General features: G+C 43.0%; 1 protein-coding gene across 1 annotated transcript; it reads left to right on the top strand.

The window, feature by feature from the left end:
* Positions 1 to 9,848: 9,848 nt before the first annotated feature.
* Positions 9,849 to 13,701, top strand: LOC116420248. Its single transcript, XM_031944597.1, has one exon. The coding sequence runs from the start codon at positions 10,073 to 10,075 to the stop codon at positions 11,888 to 11,890; it is 1,818 nt and encodes a 605-aa protein (XP_031800457.1). The 5' UTR covers positions 9,849 to 10,072; the 3' UTR covers positions 11,891 to 13,701.
* Positions 13,702 to 16,770: the final 3,069 nt, after the last annotated feature.

Here is a 16,770-nt window from a genome sequence, read left to right as displayed (position 1 = left end):
TCTTGTACAGCGTGATAACTCTATAAATATGTATACATATACTGGATTTAACATATGCTTTAACATATTTAAGATGTATTGGACTACCTGCCATCTAGGGGAAGGGGTGGGGGGAAAGAGGGGAAAAGTTGGAACACAAGGTTTTACAAGGGTCAATGTTGAAAAATTATCCATGCATATGCTTTGTCAATAAAAGGCTATAATAATAATAAAAAAAGATCACAGTCAAGGGCAAACTCTGGGATGGGGGGAGGAATGGGGAAGAGGGAAAGTCCCTTGGCTCAGGTCTAAGAGAATAGTCAGAGCTGATTTGCTGTGAATTGCTTAATGGCATCTTAGCAGAAAGTCTCCCCTAGAGGGGATCTCCTGGGATCTGTCCTGCCCACTATGTTTTTTGTTTGATTGTTTTTTATCAGTGAGGTGGATCAAGGACTAAATGTCAAGGTTATCCAGTGGGGAGATGACATCAAGCTGGGAGAGACAACAGAGTCAAGCTCCTTTAGAAGGACATCAGCAGATTAGAGCATTGGACTGAACCCAAGAAGGTGAAAGCCAAAAAAAGAGACACAAGATGGTCAGTTAATTGTGCACTTGGGTATGGTTCTAATTCCCCAGTACAAGATAGTAACAGAGAGGAAACCTGGAAAGGAGGCTCTGAAAAAGTCTGGGGCTTTCAGTGGGCTGTAAGCTGGATATGAGTCAGCAAAGTGACATGCTGATGGGATCTTGGGCTGCAGGAGAAGGGCATCACTTCCACTAGGTAGAGGGAGATGATGGTCCCACTTCACCCTAACCTCAGTAGGATCACACCAATGGAGAACTGGGTCCACTTGTGGGTGCCAAGAGATGCCTCTCTTTCCAAATCTCTCTCTCCCCTATGGCTTTGCTATGGCGCCTACAAGATCCCTCACTGGATTCATCTTCAGACTCTCAGAACATCAGAGAAGGAGGGAGAGAAACTTCCAATCCCCAAAAAGGGTGCCCAACTCCAACTCACACCTGGGAAAAGTGAAACCCTGACATCAGAGGGTGCTGGCTCAAGATTACTCACCTGGACAACCTCTGTGTCTCTAGGAATTGCCAGTCGGCACAGAAAATCTCTCCCATCCCCTTCCTCTTGGGTTCAGAATAGTTGTAAATGTGAGAGGGTATACATGGGAGGGAGATCTGGACAGAAACTGGGAAGAAGTTTCAAGGATTCCTGGGTCCTGATCCAGTTGGTTAGATCATAGTATTGGGTCCTGATCAAACTATGGCCAATTCATCCCTGTTTTCTCCTAACTCATGGGGCCATCAGGACTTTTAGAATATCAGGAACAGGAGACTACTGTTTGTGGTTCTGATATCAGTTTCCCTCCTGGGGCCTCTGACCCCAGGGTAGAAGCCTCAGAAGCAAGGATGACTGGCCTGAACAGAGAACCCTTCAAACTCATTCTACCCTCAATCCCCTTCTTTTCCCATACTTACCTCTATTTCTTTTGCTAGGTAGCATTAACAGAAACTAGTCATATCTATAACCTTGGCCCCAGAAACTTTTTTTGACCTTGAGACCACCATAGAGACCTTGAAAAAAATAGGGATGTGCTAACCCCACCACACTTTTCAGTTCATTTCCCTTTTGGGAAGCTGGGGTCCTGTGGAGTTAGAGAACCAACATCACCACAAAGGCAAAGTTCAGTATAAATTGATTACATTCTGGGTGAGGTTATAATTGATTACAAATGGAGGTCTATTGAAATTAATAAAACTATAAAAACATACATTCTCTTTAGTTTTTGCAGAAAAATCAATATATTTTCAACACCTGTAACAGATTTCTGAAAGAGAAACTCTCTTAGACATCTGTCAATACAAAAAGTAATTTTTTCCCTATTATCTAAACATGTATTGAACCCAATATAGCAAACAGCCGAACAGTTCCATTATGGGGCCATATAGAGACAAAGCACGTGGAAGAGGAGCATAGTCACATTCCAAGAAGAGACAGGTAACCAACGTCAGGTTCCAGATTACCATATACACCCACATTTAGCCAGAGTGACATCTCTGGCACTAAAAATCATTGGTCAATGACTTTCGTCACTGAGCATTAACACAGGTTCTAAGTGCTGAGATTTAAAAGTATAGAACCATCAAATACATATACTTTTTCTTTTTATCAGCAAAATCAATGTAATAGACCTCCAAAAAAGGAACTTTTTCTAGACATTTGTCAATACAGGTGAATTTTTTCTGCCATCACCTACTTATGCATTGGGATCAACGTGGCAAATATCAGAACAGTTTAGTCATTGGGACATAGAGATAAAGCATGTGGAAGACCATCAAAATCACATTGCAAGAAGGGGCAGGTAGAAGGGGCTCCATGTGTCAGATAATCCAATATACCCATACCCGGTTAAAGTGGTGACATCTTTGGCATCAACAACCATTAATGAAGATCTTTGGTCATTGAGCATTAACACAAGTCCTCAGTGCTGAGATGGAACCGGCGGAATGCAAGGCCCACCATGTCTTGTGGTCATCTACGCGGGCAGGCAACCTTCCTCCTTGGCATCCCAGTCTCTATGTCCATCACTGCCAACACTAATTACTGTCCCATAAAGGAGAGAAGAGGCTTCCTCCGTGGGAGTAGTTAACAGCAACTTCAAAGGAACAAACAACCACCCCGAAACAATGCAAATACTATAGAGGAGCGGGTCATTTTGGCGAGCTATGGGCTGACATACTTAATGGAGAGGCTCCGAGAAATGCTCATCTGGCAGGAGCCAAGACTGCCAAGCCCCTCCCCAGCTTTGTGCTGGTGCTCAGCAGAAGCCAGCTGGTAATCAGTGGCTTCTGTAAATAGCTGAGAAGGATCGCTGGCCAGATAATGCAGGAAATCTTGCAAATGGCTCATTAACACATTGAGGCTGCTGTCATGCAGAGGAGTGCAGGTGAGCATGGGGCCCAAATTCTGGAAGAGGCGCAAAAGGTGAGCACCCCCCTAGAGCTGGGACATCTTGCACCTGGGGTAACGGGCTAGGACATCAACATGTTGTTGTTTCTCAAACTTGTAGAGCAGCCGGGTACCTAACGCCAAGTCAAAATACTTTTTGATCATGGCCATTAATCCACTGATGGCATACCTTTTGTCTCTGGTTTGGCAGCTTGGCTGGAAGGTGATATACTCGGTTGGGATGGCATCAATGGTCTTCCTGGCTGGCAGATTGAAGAGCTTTTTCCCAAGGGTCACCAGCTCTCAGTCTTGCACGAGCAGGGGCTTCAGGGCCATGGGCAACTGCATCTGGATTTCATGCCTGCCCATGGGTTCTTTTCCTGGGCCTGAAGGAGACTCACTGCCTTCACATGGTTGGTTTTCCCTGAACAACACTCAATTTATTTCTTTTGAGGGGAGGCTGTTTCATTCGGAACCCAGAGGGGCTACTTTCACTGTGATCACTGCCCTGAGAGGACAGTGGGTCATTCTGTAGCTCCCACTCGGTAGCCATCTGAAGGCTAATAGCACTCTCTTGTTTCAAAAGGGCAGCAGACTAGGGAAGAATGCGGCCTTCAGGGATCCACTCATATTCCCAGCCACTGAGTAGTTGGGAGGGTCCTTTGAGGGCAGGAGATTATGATCCCAGGCCACTGATGCAGGCTCCCTGCCCTCCCTGGGGAAAGGGATACACTGCTACTGCTCCTCCCACTGAAAGCCCCCGAGCGTGGTACAGACCTGGCTGGTGCTGGAGAAGCTGCTGCGGCTGATAATCGAGCTGAGACCTCTGGTGCTTAGGAAACGTCCAGGAGTCTGCACACTGCTGCTGCTTTGGGGGCTTCCGCCGGTGTGTGTGCTACCCCTTGGGCTGGGGAAGCTGCTTCTGTCGCTATGGAAGCTGTTGCTGGTACTGGGGCCAGCACTACTGATTTTAGGGAGGCCACTGCTAGTGCTGGGGCCATCTCTGCTGGTGATTTCCAGGCCCCTGCTGGTGTTCTGGAAGCTGCTGGGGGGGGTTCTGGAAACCGCTATGAGCTCTGAGGCATCTGGGACTGAGGCCATCCCTGCTGGTTCTGGGGAAACCTCCACTGGTCCCTGGGCCTGGATCATCACCACTGGTGCTGGAGAAGTCACTGTTGGTGACAGAGCCATTCCCGGTGGTGCTGGGGCCCCTACTACCAGGGCCATCGCTGCTGGGGCCAAGGAAGCTGCTGTTGGGGCCAGGGCCCGTTGCTGGGGCCATCCCCACTAGTGCCAGGGTCATCGACCCTGCTAGGGAAGCTGTTCGCGGTGTCATAGCCATCACTGCTCATGCAGGGGAAGCCATTTCTCTGTCTCTGTCTGTCTCTGTCTCTGTCTCTGTCTCTCTCTCTCTCCCTCCCTCCCTCCTTTCCCCCCTCCCTGTCTCCCTCCTCCCTCTGTCTTTCTATGTCACACACATGCAGGCACACACACACACAGATCTTGTATAGAAATACATATTCAAAAGGAAAATAGTCAAGGACAGGGACAAGGTAAGGCCAGAGCGTAATTCTAAGAAGGGTAGGATAGCTAAGAGAATAGTCTTAAGCAAAATAAAGTGAAATGTTAGCGAGAGGAATATGAAGGGGTGATTAAAAAGAAAAAAAAAGTAAAAACCTGGGAGCATGGGTGAGACAAGAAGAAAAAAGCTGCAATAGGGCAAAAGCAGAAGTCTCATTTATATACAAAAGGGCCAGGCAGACATTTTCTCTTTTGCAGCTTTCTTGTTATTTATTTATTGTTTTTTTTAATTAATTATTTTTTTTTGGTTGAGGCAATTGGATTTAAGTAACTTGCCCAGGGTCACAGAGCTAGGAAGTGTTAAGCGTCTGAGATCACATTTGAACTCAGGTCCTCCTGACTTCAGGGCTGGTGCTCTACCCACTGTGCCGCCACCACCATCTAGCTGCCCCTTTCTTGTTATTTATAAAGAGAAGATGGCATTAAGGAAAGGAAAAAGTATAAATTTATACGATGGAAAGAAAGAAATAATTAACAATCACAAGCATGAAAGTAATGAACTTAGCTCATTCATAAAACAGAAGATGATAGTAGATTAGAAAACAAAATCTAGCAATAGGCTTACAGTAAACACTCGAAACCTAAAGATTCATATGGAGTTAAAATGAAGGGCTGGAGGAAAATCTATATCCTTGAGCCGAACTAAAAGAAAAAGTAGAATAAAAATGATTTCAAATAAAGTTACAATAAACAGAGATAAGAAAAAAGAGATAGTTTCTATGCATCTGTGATGCTTAAAAATATCCATATATAAATACTTATATTTATACAATAAGTATAGATAAATACTATTATGACAAACACATTGACACAACCTTCATATCCTGCCTCAAGTCTATCAAATGGACAAAAATGACAAAAAAGGAAAATGACAAACGTGAGCAGGAAGACGGGAACACAGATGAATTATTGATGGAGAAGTGAATAGATCTAAGACAATTCAGAAAAGTGATGTGGATCCATGCCCCCAAAGGTGGCCACATTTTTGAGACTAAGGAGGTACCCTCCTACTGGGAGATGGCTAAAGAGTGATACATGAATGCAATCGAATATTCTAATGCTTTAAGAAGTGATGAAATGGGGGATTACAGAGGAAAAGTGGGAAGTTTTATGAACTGAAGTGAGCAAAACTAGGAGAATAAAAATAACATTGAAAGATATCCGAATTCTAATTAGTGAAATGATAAAGTACTTATGAATGAAAGTGAAACCTGCTGCTCCCAACAGAGCTTGGTGATGAATTTAAAGTGTAAAAAGAGGAATACATTTTAGACATACATTTTTAGGCTAATGGGGGAATTTGTTTTTGCTAGACTCCGTAGTTATGTATTGAGGGATAAGTTTTTCATTCTTAAAATTTGTTCAATTGAGAGAGTGGGAAGAGTAAGTATTGAGAGAGACAAATCAATTTAAAATACTTGTTACTTGAAAAATAAAAATGGGTCAGTTAAATAGCACAATGGATACAGCCCTGGAGTCAAATCCAGGCCTCAGAGGCTTAAATTCATTAGTTATGTGATCCGGGGCAAATCATTCAACCCCAATTGCTTTATCAAAAATAATAGAAATAGAGAAATAATAAAACAGAAAAGTAGCCAGGGCATCTGATTTTTTTTAAAGAGAGTATTGTCAAATTGCTCATATCAAAAATGAAAAAGAAGCATTTACAATTGAGAGAAAAGGGAAATTACCAAAATCTATTGTTCTAACATAACTGGTAACTTAGAGAAAATAGATGAATAGATGAATAGAGAATAGAGAAAAATATAAAGACATTAACAAAAGAAAAATTAGACGACTTAAATTAAATAGCCTAATATCAGAAAAAAATTTAACAAGACAAATTGATCCCTCCAAATCTCCCCCATATAGTGTCATAATAGGAAAAGAAGGAAGCCTTCTACTTATCCTTTCCATGATATCAAAATGTCCTAATGGTTTAGTTAAAACTAGAGAAAGTCAAATTAAGAAAGGCAATTATTGGCCAATATGAATGAATATTTTAAAATGAAAATAAGCAAAAATGTCCATAAAATATTAGCAAATGGGATACAGCGATATATTATAAAGATTACACACGGTGACTATGTTGCATTTATACCATTTATACCCAGTGTGATCTAATCAAAATCTGCCAATGATCTTCCCTCCCTTCCCTCTCAAAAGTTTTCCTGAAAAACATTGACAAAGCTAATTAGCCCCTATGTCCTTTAAAATTTTGTGATCACCTGGGAACATAAGGTCTCCCACTTTAATCTTACTATGCCCCAAACATATATGTGCAAAAGTAATTATAGCAGCTCTTTTCACAGAAGCCCTAAACTGAAAACTCTGGGGAATGGCTAAATCAATTGAGCAATAGCAATGTGATGGAGTGTTGCTGGGTCATAAGTAATGACCAGTTGTACCATTTCAGAGGAAACTTGGAAGAACTAATGAACTAATGCATAGTAACTACAATAATATAAATGAAAAGGACAATATAAAAAAAATCAAAAGTAATTGTACTAGAATTATAAAGATCAACTGACGTTCAGAATGAAGAGAGACCCAACCTATCCCCTAGTGGAGGTGGGAGGTCTACAGGAATTACATGCTGCACATTTTGGGGGACTTTTTCAATGTATTGATCAATTGTCCTGCCTTTTCCCCCCTTCTGTTAAAAATACTGTATATCATGTGTGATGGCTCTCTGTGGGAGGGATGCAGGAGGACACATGGGATAATTATGATGATGTAAGAAACAGAAAATATCAAGGAAAGCTTTTTTTTTTAATGCCACCCTTGAGAACTCTCTGACTTGAGCAATGTCTGAAGACTGTTCAAGTTACCATATCCTACCCTGTTAATCAGGTGCATTTCCATATGAAGATGGGGGTTATGTGTATGGGACCTATTTCTTTATTTCTGCTAAGTAAAACTTTTTTGTTAACTTTTCAATGGCTTATTAATTCATCTCTAAATTGAATGTAAACTAGCAGGGAACTGTCATAAAACCTTTCTCCTAACTTCAGGAATGCAGAATTGCTTCCAAATAAGGAAAGTTATAAATATAATAAATCAGGTTCATAATAAATAATAAAAATCACATAGGAATAAATGCTGAAAAGACCTGAAAAATACAATAACAATTAATATCTAAAAACTCTAGAAACAAATGAAGACATTCAAAAAGTATATGAATAGGATTACAAAATACTCAGATAATTTTTATTTTACTTATAAAATTATATGTTATAAATACTTATAAAATTATTTATATAACATTGAACACAATAGCACAGAATTTGATAAACTCAAAAATCCTAATTATTGGTATAAGTACTTATTATTTTACAAAAATTTCTGGAAAAACTGGAAAGAAGTTTAGCAGAAATTAGGTATAAACCAGTATCTCACATTGTATTCCAAGGTTCAGATACAGTATATGGCACGTAGACATAAGGTAATATCATAAGCAAGAAAGAAAATACCCTTCACCTCCATAGAAAGAGGATATGTTCATGACTAAACAAAGGAGAAAATAAGGAAAGATAAAATGGACAATTTCAAAGTGTTTGCTTTTGTTTTTGCTGAAGCTCGGGTTCACACAACTAGGAAGTATTAAATGTCTGAGACCAGATTTGAACGTAGGTCCTCCTGATTCCAGGGCTGGTGCTCTATCCACTACACCATCTAGTTGCCCCAGTTTCACAGTTCTTGCACAAATGAAGTAGTTAAAATTAGAAGAGAAATGGGTAATTGGAAAAGAAAATTCTTTGCAGGAAGCTTCTCTCTCTGATAAAAGTTTCACTTCCAATATATATAATTGGAAATATGTCAGATATATGTATTTGTATATGATTACCAAACTATGCTGAAGCCTTTTTACCCTTTTACTAGGCCTGTACTCCCAAAGTGATCAAAGAAAGAGAAAAAGAACACATATGTACTATTTTTTTTTTTTTTTTTTTTGGCTGAGGTGACTTGTTCATGGTCACGCAGCTGGGAAGTGTTAAGTTTGTGAGGACAGATTTGAATTCAGGTCCTCCTGACTCCAGGACTGATGCTCTATCCACCTAGCTGCCCCAAACATATATGTGCAAAAGTAATTATAGCAGCTCTTTTCACAGAAGCCCTAAACTGAAAACTCTGGGGAATGGCTAAATCAATTGAGCAATAGCAATGTGATGGAGTGTTGCTGGGTCATAAGTAATGACCAGTTGTACCATTTCAGAGGAAACTTGGAAGAACTAATGAACTAATGCAGAGTGAAGTAAACAGAAAACTATTTATTTATTCAATGGCAGCAATATATAGCTAAAGAAAAATTATATTGAAAAAGACTAGAGAATTCTTTTCAATAAAATACCAAAGTCAGATTAATCTGGAGCCCAGAAGAAGAAAAACATGGAGAGTAGGTAATGGATAATCTGCATAAAAAACCCTACATTTTTTGACATGGCTAATGTGGGAATTTTTTTTTTAAACAGGAGTGGGTGTATTTGTTATGAGAATTTTATTTTTCTTTCCATTGGGGAAGTTTGTGTGAATTCATCTATTCATTTTACAAGAAACAAATACTGAATTATAATAGTATTATAAATAACATATATAACATACGTGTAATATATATGTTAATAATATATAATCGGATTTCAAAATTTCATAATGCCTTTCCACAAAAAAGTAGTATAACCATTGAGCAGTACTATAAATATAAAATCAAAGAGCATTTTCCTTAATTTTTGTGAGAGGAAAAATAATGCTTTCTAGTACACCATCTTCTAAAAGATGTCTCTAATGGTCTATTTTGAACCCACTGGGAAACATCTGTTTATAAGGTGCATTTTCAGAAATGATAAAGGAAAGATATCAGGTACTAAAATAAAAACATATTTTACAGGATAATGGGGCTTCCTCTCCGCTCCCCCCACCTCCGCCCCGGCCTCTTGACCACACCCATGCTTGGTGGCCTCATGTCGGCTCCCACTTCCTGAGGAGGCATGGTCTTTTCCAAATGGTCCCTAAAGGCAAATCTGGGATAAGCCCTCTATTCAGTGTGAACGTTTTTGCCCAATGTACAATATTACAAATGGGGAAACTGAGGCCTATAGAGAAGGCCCCGGGCCAGAAAGGAAGGGGTTATATTTAGAACTCAGAGGTGGGATTTTCTCTTCACACCATTGGAGGTTCAGGCAGTTACGTACCCTTGTTCCCCCGAGCCCCCACCTTTCTCTTGCCTCCCGGGTAGCAACAGCTATATGATTGGCTGGCTCTTTTTTTCACGGCACCGCTGGGTATAAAAGGAGGCCCTCTACCGCCACCCGCGGCTCTTCCCTATCACTTTTCGGGGGAGAGCCACGTTTTGGCGCCCTTGTCCGGAAGCCTCCATTGCCGGCGGTCAGTCTCCTTACCTTTCCGTCCGTGTTCCAGTCAGAGACCAGAGAAGGGGGTACTTCAGCAGTCCGGAGTCCAGTGAGGTGGGAGCTAGCCAGCCCTCTGTCCAGCTAGGCCACCTTCAGAAGCCGCTGTACTCTAGAGGTGTTCCAGGCCCAAACCTGCCGATCGACGATGGCCCTTTCCAAGCACCAGAAGAAGTCAGGTAGGGACTTACCAGAACTTCAAGAAGAGGAGCCCGTGCTGACCTTCCACGGCCCGAGAATGCGCAAGGGACAGGGTATCAGCATGGTTTTCGAGGACATGCAAGTGAAATACCTGGTACGTTACCGAAGCGGGACCGGGGTCAGTCCAGGGGTCGTGACCTGCTTGCCCTATTCCCAGCCCCAGTATCCCGCCCTCTCTCGTGCCTGGGCCCAGGAGCCTGAGACCGTACCCAGTGGCTCCAAGGCCAAGGCCAGTACTAGCCGAGCAGGCCCGAGTACCAGCAAGGGGGGTCCCAGCACCGCCAAAGGGGGTCCCAGCACCAGCAAAGCGGCTCCCAGCACCAGCAAAAGGGGTCCCAGCACCGCCAAAGGGGGTCCCAGCACCAGCAAAGCGGCTCCCAGCACCAGCAAAAGGGGTCCCAGCACCGCCAAAGGGGGTCCCAGCACCAGCAAAGCGGCTCCCAGCACCAGCAAAAGGGGTCCCAGCACCGCCAAAGGGGGTCCCAGCACCAGCAAAGCGGCTCCCAGCACCAGCAAAAGGGGTCCCAGCACCGCCACAGCGGCTCCCAGCACCGGCACAGCGGCTCCCAGCACCGCCACAGCGGCTCCCAGGACCGCCGTAGTGGCTCCCAGCATCGCCGTAGTGGCTCCCAGCACCGCCGTAGTGGCTCCCAGCATCACCAAAGTGTTTCCCAGAACCTGCCGCTTTAGCACTAGACAATCATTTCCGCGTCCCAACAGCTCTAGTACCGGCAGAGGTGGCCAGAGGGCCGGTGGCGCCATACTTCCGGGAGCCTCTGGTAGGAATAGCAGTAGCAGTGGGGCTGTTTCCCAGGGAGCCGGTGGAGCCAGCGCCAGTGGCCCACAATCTGAGTCCAAAGTTGATGAGGAAGAATTTTCCGGTCCCGCGGTCTGTGGCTGGGAGTATGAGTGGCTCCCTGAGACTCGGGTTCTCCGCTACTCAACTGCCCAGTTGAAGTATGATAGTGATACCGCTATCCACATTGCCTGCAGGAAGGAACGCAGACGAATTCACTTCCCTGGTACCCGCTTCTTCACCCATAGTGGTAGCACCAACTTCGTCCATGGTGGGAGGCGCCCCTTCAGCTACGGTGGTGGTGATGTGGATGACTTCGGTGATCCAGGCGAAGGTACTTCGTGTGCATTGCTGCAGCCACCTCCCAAGCGAAGCCGTGAAAAGGATCGAGCTCAAGGGCGCGCGGGTGGAAGCCGGGGTGACGCTGGGGATCCCAGACAGGTTTCCTCAGAAAAATCTGAAATTCGCATCAACCTGCCCAAGCCTCTGAAGCCTCTGCTTATGCAAGATTGGGAGATGGTGACCTTCGAGAGAAAGCTCTGCAACCTGCCGGCCAAGATAAGCGTCGAAGCCATCCTGGCTGAATATGTCACCTTCCCTCAAAATTGCCGCACCCGTGACAAAAGGTATGCTGTCTCTGGCCTGGTATCCATGCTCAAGGAATACTTCAATGTGCTTCTGACCACCCAGCTGCTCTACGATTTTGAGAGGCCCCAGTATGCTGAATTGGTGATCAGTTATCCTTCTTCCCAGATGTGTCAGCTCTATGGGGGTGTTCACCTTTTGCGCCTCTTCCAGCAGTTGGGCCCCATGCTCACCTGCACTCCTCTGGATGAAAGCAGCCTCAAAGTGTTAATGAGCCATTTGCAAGATTTCCTGGATTATCTGGCCAACGATCCTTCTCTGCTGTTTGTTCAGGCCAGCGACTACGAGGTGGCCTCTGAAGAGTATCTGAAAGCAGTCGAGTAAGGCCATGGAGGTTTTGGCTCCTGCCAGATGAGCATTTCTCGGAGCCTCTCCATTGGGTATGTCAGCCCATAGCTGGCCAAAATGATCCTCAATACTATTTGCATTGTTTCGGGTGGTTGTTTGTTCCTTTGAAGTTGCTGTTAACTATTTCCACGGAGGAAGCCTCTTCTCTCCTTATGGGACAGTAATTAGTGTTGGCAGTGATGGACATAGAGACTGGGATGCCAAGGAGGAAGGTTGCCTGCCTGCATAGATGACCACAAGACATGGTGTGCCTTGCATTCTGCCGCTTCCATCTCAGCACTTAGGACTTGTGTTAATGCTCAGTGACAAAGACTGTGATTGAAGATTGTTGAAGATTGTTGAAGATTGATTGAAGATTGAAGACATTGCTACTTTAATTGAATGTGAGCGTATTGGGTTATCTGGCACATGGAGCTGGTTACCTGCCCCTTTTTGCAATGTGATTTTGATGGTCTTCCACATGCTTTATCTCTATGTCCCAATGACTAAACTGTTCTGATTTTGTCATGTTGATTCCAATGTATAATTAGGTCAGAGGAAAAAAATACTCAACTGTATTGATAGATGTCTAGAAAAATTCCTCTTTCAGAGATTTAAAAAAATGTCAAAAATGTATTGATTTTGCTGCTCAGAAAGGCATCCTTTTTTTTTCCTGAGCCAACTCAGGGTCTAGACTAGATTTGAACTCAGGTCCTCCTGACTTCAGAGCTGGTGCTCTTTCCACAGGGCTACCTAGCTGCCTCCCATACTTATTTTTTTATGGTTCTTTTAAATCTCAGCACTTAAGATCTGTGTTAATGCTGAGTGACCAGAGCCCTTGATTGATGAATTTTGGTGGCAAAAAAGACTACTTTAACTGGGTGAGGATTTAGTAGGCTATCTGGTATCACAAGTCTTTCAAAAGTGTCCAGAAATGTACTGATTTTGATGCCCCCTAAAAAATAGGCAGATTGCATGCTTTTAAATCTCAATACTTAGGATCTATGTTGATGCACAATGACCAAAGACCTTGCTTAGAGATTGTTAGTGGCAAAGACATTGCCACTTTAACCAGGGGAGGATGAATTGGATTATCCACATCCTTTTATCTCTATGTTCTACTGACTGAACTATTTTGATGTTTGCTATATGGATTCCAATATACATTTGGTTGATAGGGAAAAAAATCTATTTTGTCTGTTTTGACAGATGGCTAGGAAAATTCTTCTTTCAAAGGTTTTTTAAGGTGTCAAAATGTATTGATTTTATTGCCCTTAAAAAGAGAGAGATATATGTATATATGTATTTGGTTCCGTGCTTTTAGATCTCATCACTTAGGACCTGTGCTAATGCTCAGAGACTAAAGACCTTGATCCATGATTGCTGGTACCAAAGACTTTTCCCAGTTTAATTGGGTAAGGATCTTTTAGGTTACCTGGTATCAGGGCTTTGAAAAATGTCAAAAAATGTTTTGATTTTGCTGCCTCTAAAGATATCTACATATTTTTATGGTTCTGTGCTAATGCTCAGAGACTAAAGACCTTGATCCATGATTGCTGGTACCAAAGACTTTTCCCAGTTTAATTGGGTAAGGATCTTTTAGGTTACCTGGTATCAGGGCTTTGAAAAATGTCAAAAAATGTTTTGATTTTGCTGCCTCTAAAGATATCTACATATTTTTATGGTTCTGTGCTAATGCTCAGAGACTAAAGACCTTGATCCATGATTGCTGGTACCAAAGACTTTTCCCAGTTTAATTGGGTAAGGATCTTTTAGGTTACCTGGTATCAGGGCTTTGAAAATTGTCAAAAAAGGTTGATTTTGCTGCCTCTAAAGATATCTACATATTTTTATGGTTCTGTGCTAATGCTCAGAGACTAAAGACCTTGATCCATGATTGCTGGTACCAAAGACTTTTCCCAGTTTAATTGGGTAAGGATCTTTTAGGTTACCTGGTATCAGGGCTTTGAAAATTGTCTAAAATGTATTGATTTTGCTGCCTCTAAAGATATCTACATATTTTTATGGTTCTGTGCTAATGCTCAGAGACTAAAGACCTTGATCCATGATTGCTGGTACCAAAGACTTTTCCCAGTTTAATTGGGTAAGGATCTTTTAGGTTACCTGGTATCAGGGCTTTGAAAATTGTCAAAAAAGGTATTGATTTTGCTGCCTCTAAAGATATCTACATATTTTTATGGTTCTGTGCTAATGCTCAGAGACTAAAGACCTTGATCCATGATTGCTGGTACCAAAGACTTTTCCCAGTTTAACTGGGTAAGGATCTTTTAGGTTACCTGGTATCAGGGCTTTGAAAATTGCCAAAAATATTGATTTTGCTGCCTCTAAAGAGGTCTACATAGTTTTATGGTTCTGTGCTTTTAAATCTCAGCACCTAGAACATGTGTTAGTGTTCAGTGACCAAAGACCTTGATTGATGATTGTTGATGCTAACTAAAGCTATCACCACTTTAAGTGGGTGAGGATGTGTTGTATTATCTGGCACATGAGGTTGGTTATCTGTCACTCCTGCAGTGTGATTATACTGGTCTTCCACATGCTTTATCTCTATGTCCCAATGACTGAACTGTCCCATTGAATGTTCTGATGTTTGCTATGTTAATTCCAGTTCATAACTGATAGGAAAAAATTAAAAAGTTATCTCCAGTATTGACTGGAGATGACTAGGAAAGCTCCTCTTTCAGAGGTCTTTCACAGTGTTGAAAATATATTGTTTTTGTTGCAAATAAAAGGAGTGTTTGTGCTTTTATTGTTCTGCGAATTCCAGTACACCCTCGGGGTCCACCCAGCTTTGTAATCAATTAAGAGTAAGTTTTGTCTTTGCACTGGTGTTGACCCATTCTGACCCCAAAAGAACTGGGCCTCCAGGAAAGGGGATGGGCTCAACAATGAGGGGGATGGGCTCAAAACTGAGGTGGGAAAAGTGCATCCTATTCTTTCAACACACAGCCTCTATGATGAGAACAAAGGCTTGGAAAAGCTCTTGAACTAAGGTAATAGCACTGTTTCTTCTGATCCCAACTATGTGGAGAAATAGTTAATCTGGGGATTTCCTCCTGGGAAGGGGGGGAGGTCTCATTCTGTCTCTGTTAGGGCCTTATTCCAAGTGGCCTTCTGAGATTTCTACCTCCTACCTGCAGAGGCACCAGCAGTGTGGCTAACATCCCCTCCCGTGTGTACCACCTCACATTACACAACTTTTGTGGATGCAAGAGGAAGGGGTGGGACTGGACCTTTGAAGGGACAATACATAGGATCACGGACTTCGGAGGCCATCTAGTCTGCCCAGCAGGTAGTAACCGTGTGGCAGATAGTCACACTGATCTTGGCTAAAAGCCTGAGTCTGAGGCCTTTACCTGCCTGGCCGCCTCTCTCCACAGAAATTCTGAAAGAACCTTCGTGCATACCACACCTACTGTGCTCCTTTGTCTAGGAGCAGTTGCCATAGTGGCCCATGATGGGGTGCCAGTGTTGTGTTTCAGCTGCTCTTCCCTAAGACTGTGTGCCCTAACCAGCTCTGCAGGCCTACAGCTCTTTCGGGTTGGCCCGTCATTGAAGCATGCTGGGAATCTCAAAACTTCTTGTCTTGTCCCTCCCAGACAGAGGTCCTTAGTTCTGACTCCTACCCCATTGGGTGGTTTGTTTCTATGTATCTCTTCCCTTCCTCGGGGCTCAGGTAACGTCTCCCTTCTCCTTTATCCTCAAGGTTAACTATTTCCACCCTGACATTTTATAGGCTGGAGAAAAATTCAGTCTTTTTTGTTTGCTTTTCCAACTCCCACCTTTCTCTCCTTTAGTCCCCACACAACCCCCCACCCTAACCTCACATATCCTTTACATTACACAAACACTAGGTCATAAAAACTCCTTGAGCCCTCAGGATGATGGTAGTAGCAGCAGCAGCAGTAGTTGTAACTGTGAGGGATAGAAAATCCTATCCAAAAATGACTACTCAGAGACCTCGCAAAATAAAAAGCAGAAAAGTTGTTTATTTAATTAATTCTCATGAGAAGGAGCAGTTCCATCGTGAGGAGGGAAAGAGAGAGAGCTCACGGTACAAGGGCTAAAGAAGGGGATAAGGTAGACAGTTTTTATAGGGTTTAGATACAAAGGATTACATCATGAGTTGGACAACATTAAGAGATAGGCGCCCCCCCCCCCACCCCTTAATTGGATGTTATTCGTGCCAAAAACAGCAGATTCCTAGTTCTGGGAGGAACCGTACATCAGGCAACTCATTGTCCGGATGTTGGTAACTTGAACAGTGATAAATGTCATCATTCGAGGTTAAATACATATGTCTAAAATCTAAGTCTATATTGGCTACCACTCAACGTACTTACGCAGGTCACAGAGACCTAGAGAAACTAAAAATACAGAAGAGGAAGTTAAATGTCCTTGGAAGTTCAGCTGCTGGAAGTTCTTCAACTACACACACACACAGAGCTCCCCCCTTCTAATATGTAAATGTTTATCATATTGTCTATGAAGAACTTACACATTGCTCAAAGTCAGTTAACAGACTTACACATTGTTTCTCAAGTTCACTATCAGAATTATCTCCTTCCAGCACCCTCCAGCCTCTTTTCTGAGCCCATGTGGCTGGCTCATACTCTTTGATGATACTTTCTGGGAGCCATGTATTTCCCCATCCATTAGCATCATCTGTTTGAATCAGAGAAGGATCTATACTAGTCGTATTCCTAATTGTCACTATCTTCTGGAAGGAAGAAAAACTTGGGCCTTATTGTACTTGCATAACAACTCCCAGTCCAATTTCTTGAGAGGTGAGTATATGCCATCTGGCCACAAATCCAGTAGTGTCCCCTTAAAGCTGGGTTTTCTCATGCCAGGAG

The sequence above is a fragment of the Sarcophilus harrisii genome, chromosome X (assembly GCF_902635505.1).
Source record: "Sarcophilus harrisii chromosome X, mSarHar1.11, whole genome shotgun sequence".
In the NCBI taxonomy this organism is placed as follows: domain Eukaryota; kingdom Metazoa; phylum Chordata; class Mammalia; order Dasyuromorphia; family Dasyuridae; genus Sarcophilus; species Sarcophilus harrisii.
Note: the sequence above shows the minus strand (reverse complement) of the source record. Positions and strands in the feature narration are given on the sequence as shown.

Excerpts from the sequence above, each read along its gene's own strand:
- LOC116420248 (XM_031944597.1), top strand. The coding sequence starts at position 10,073 with ATGGCCCTTTCCAAGCACCAGAAGAAGTCAGGTAGGGACTTACCAGAA.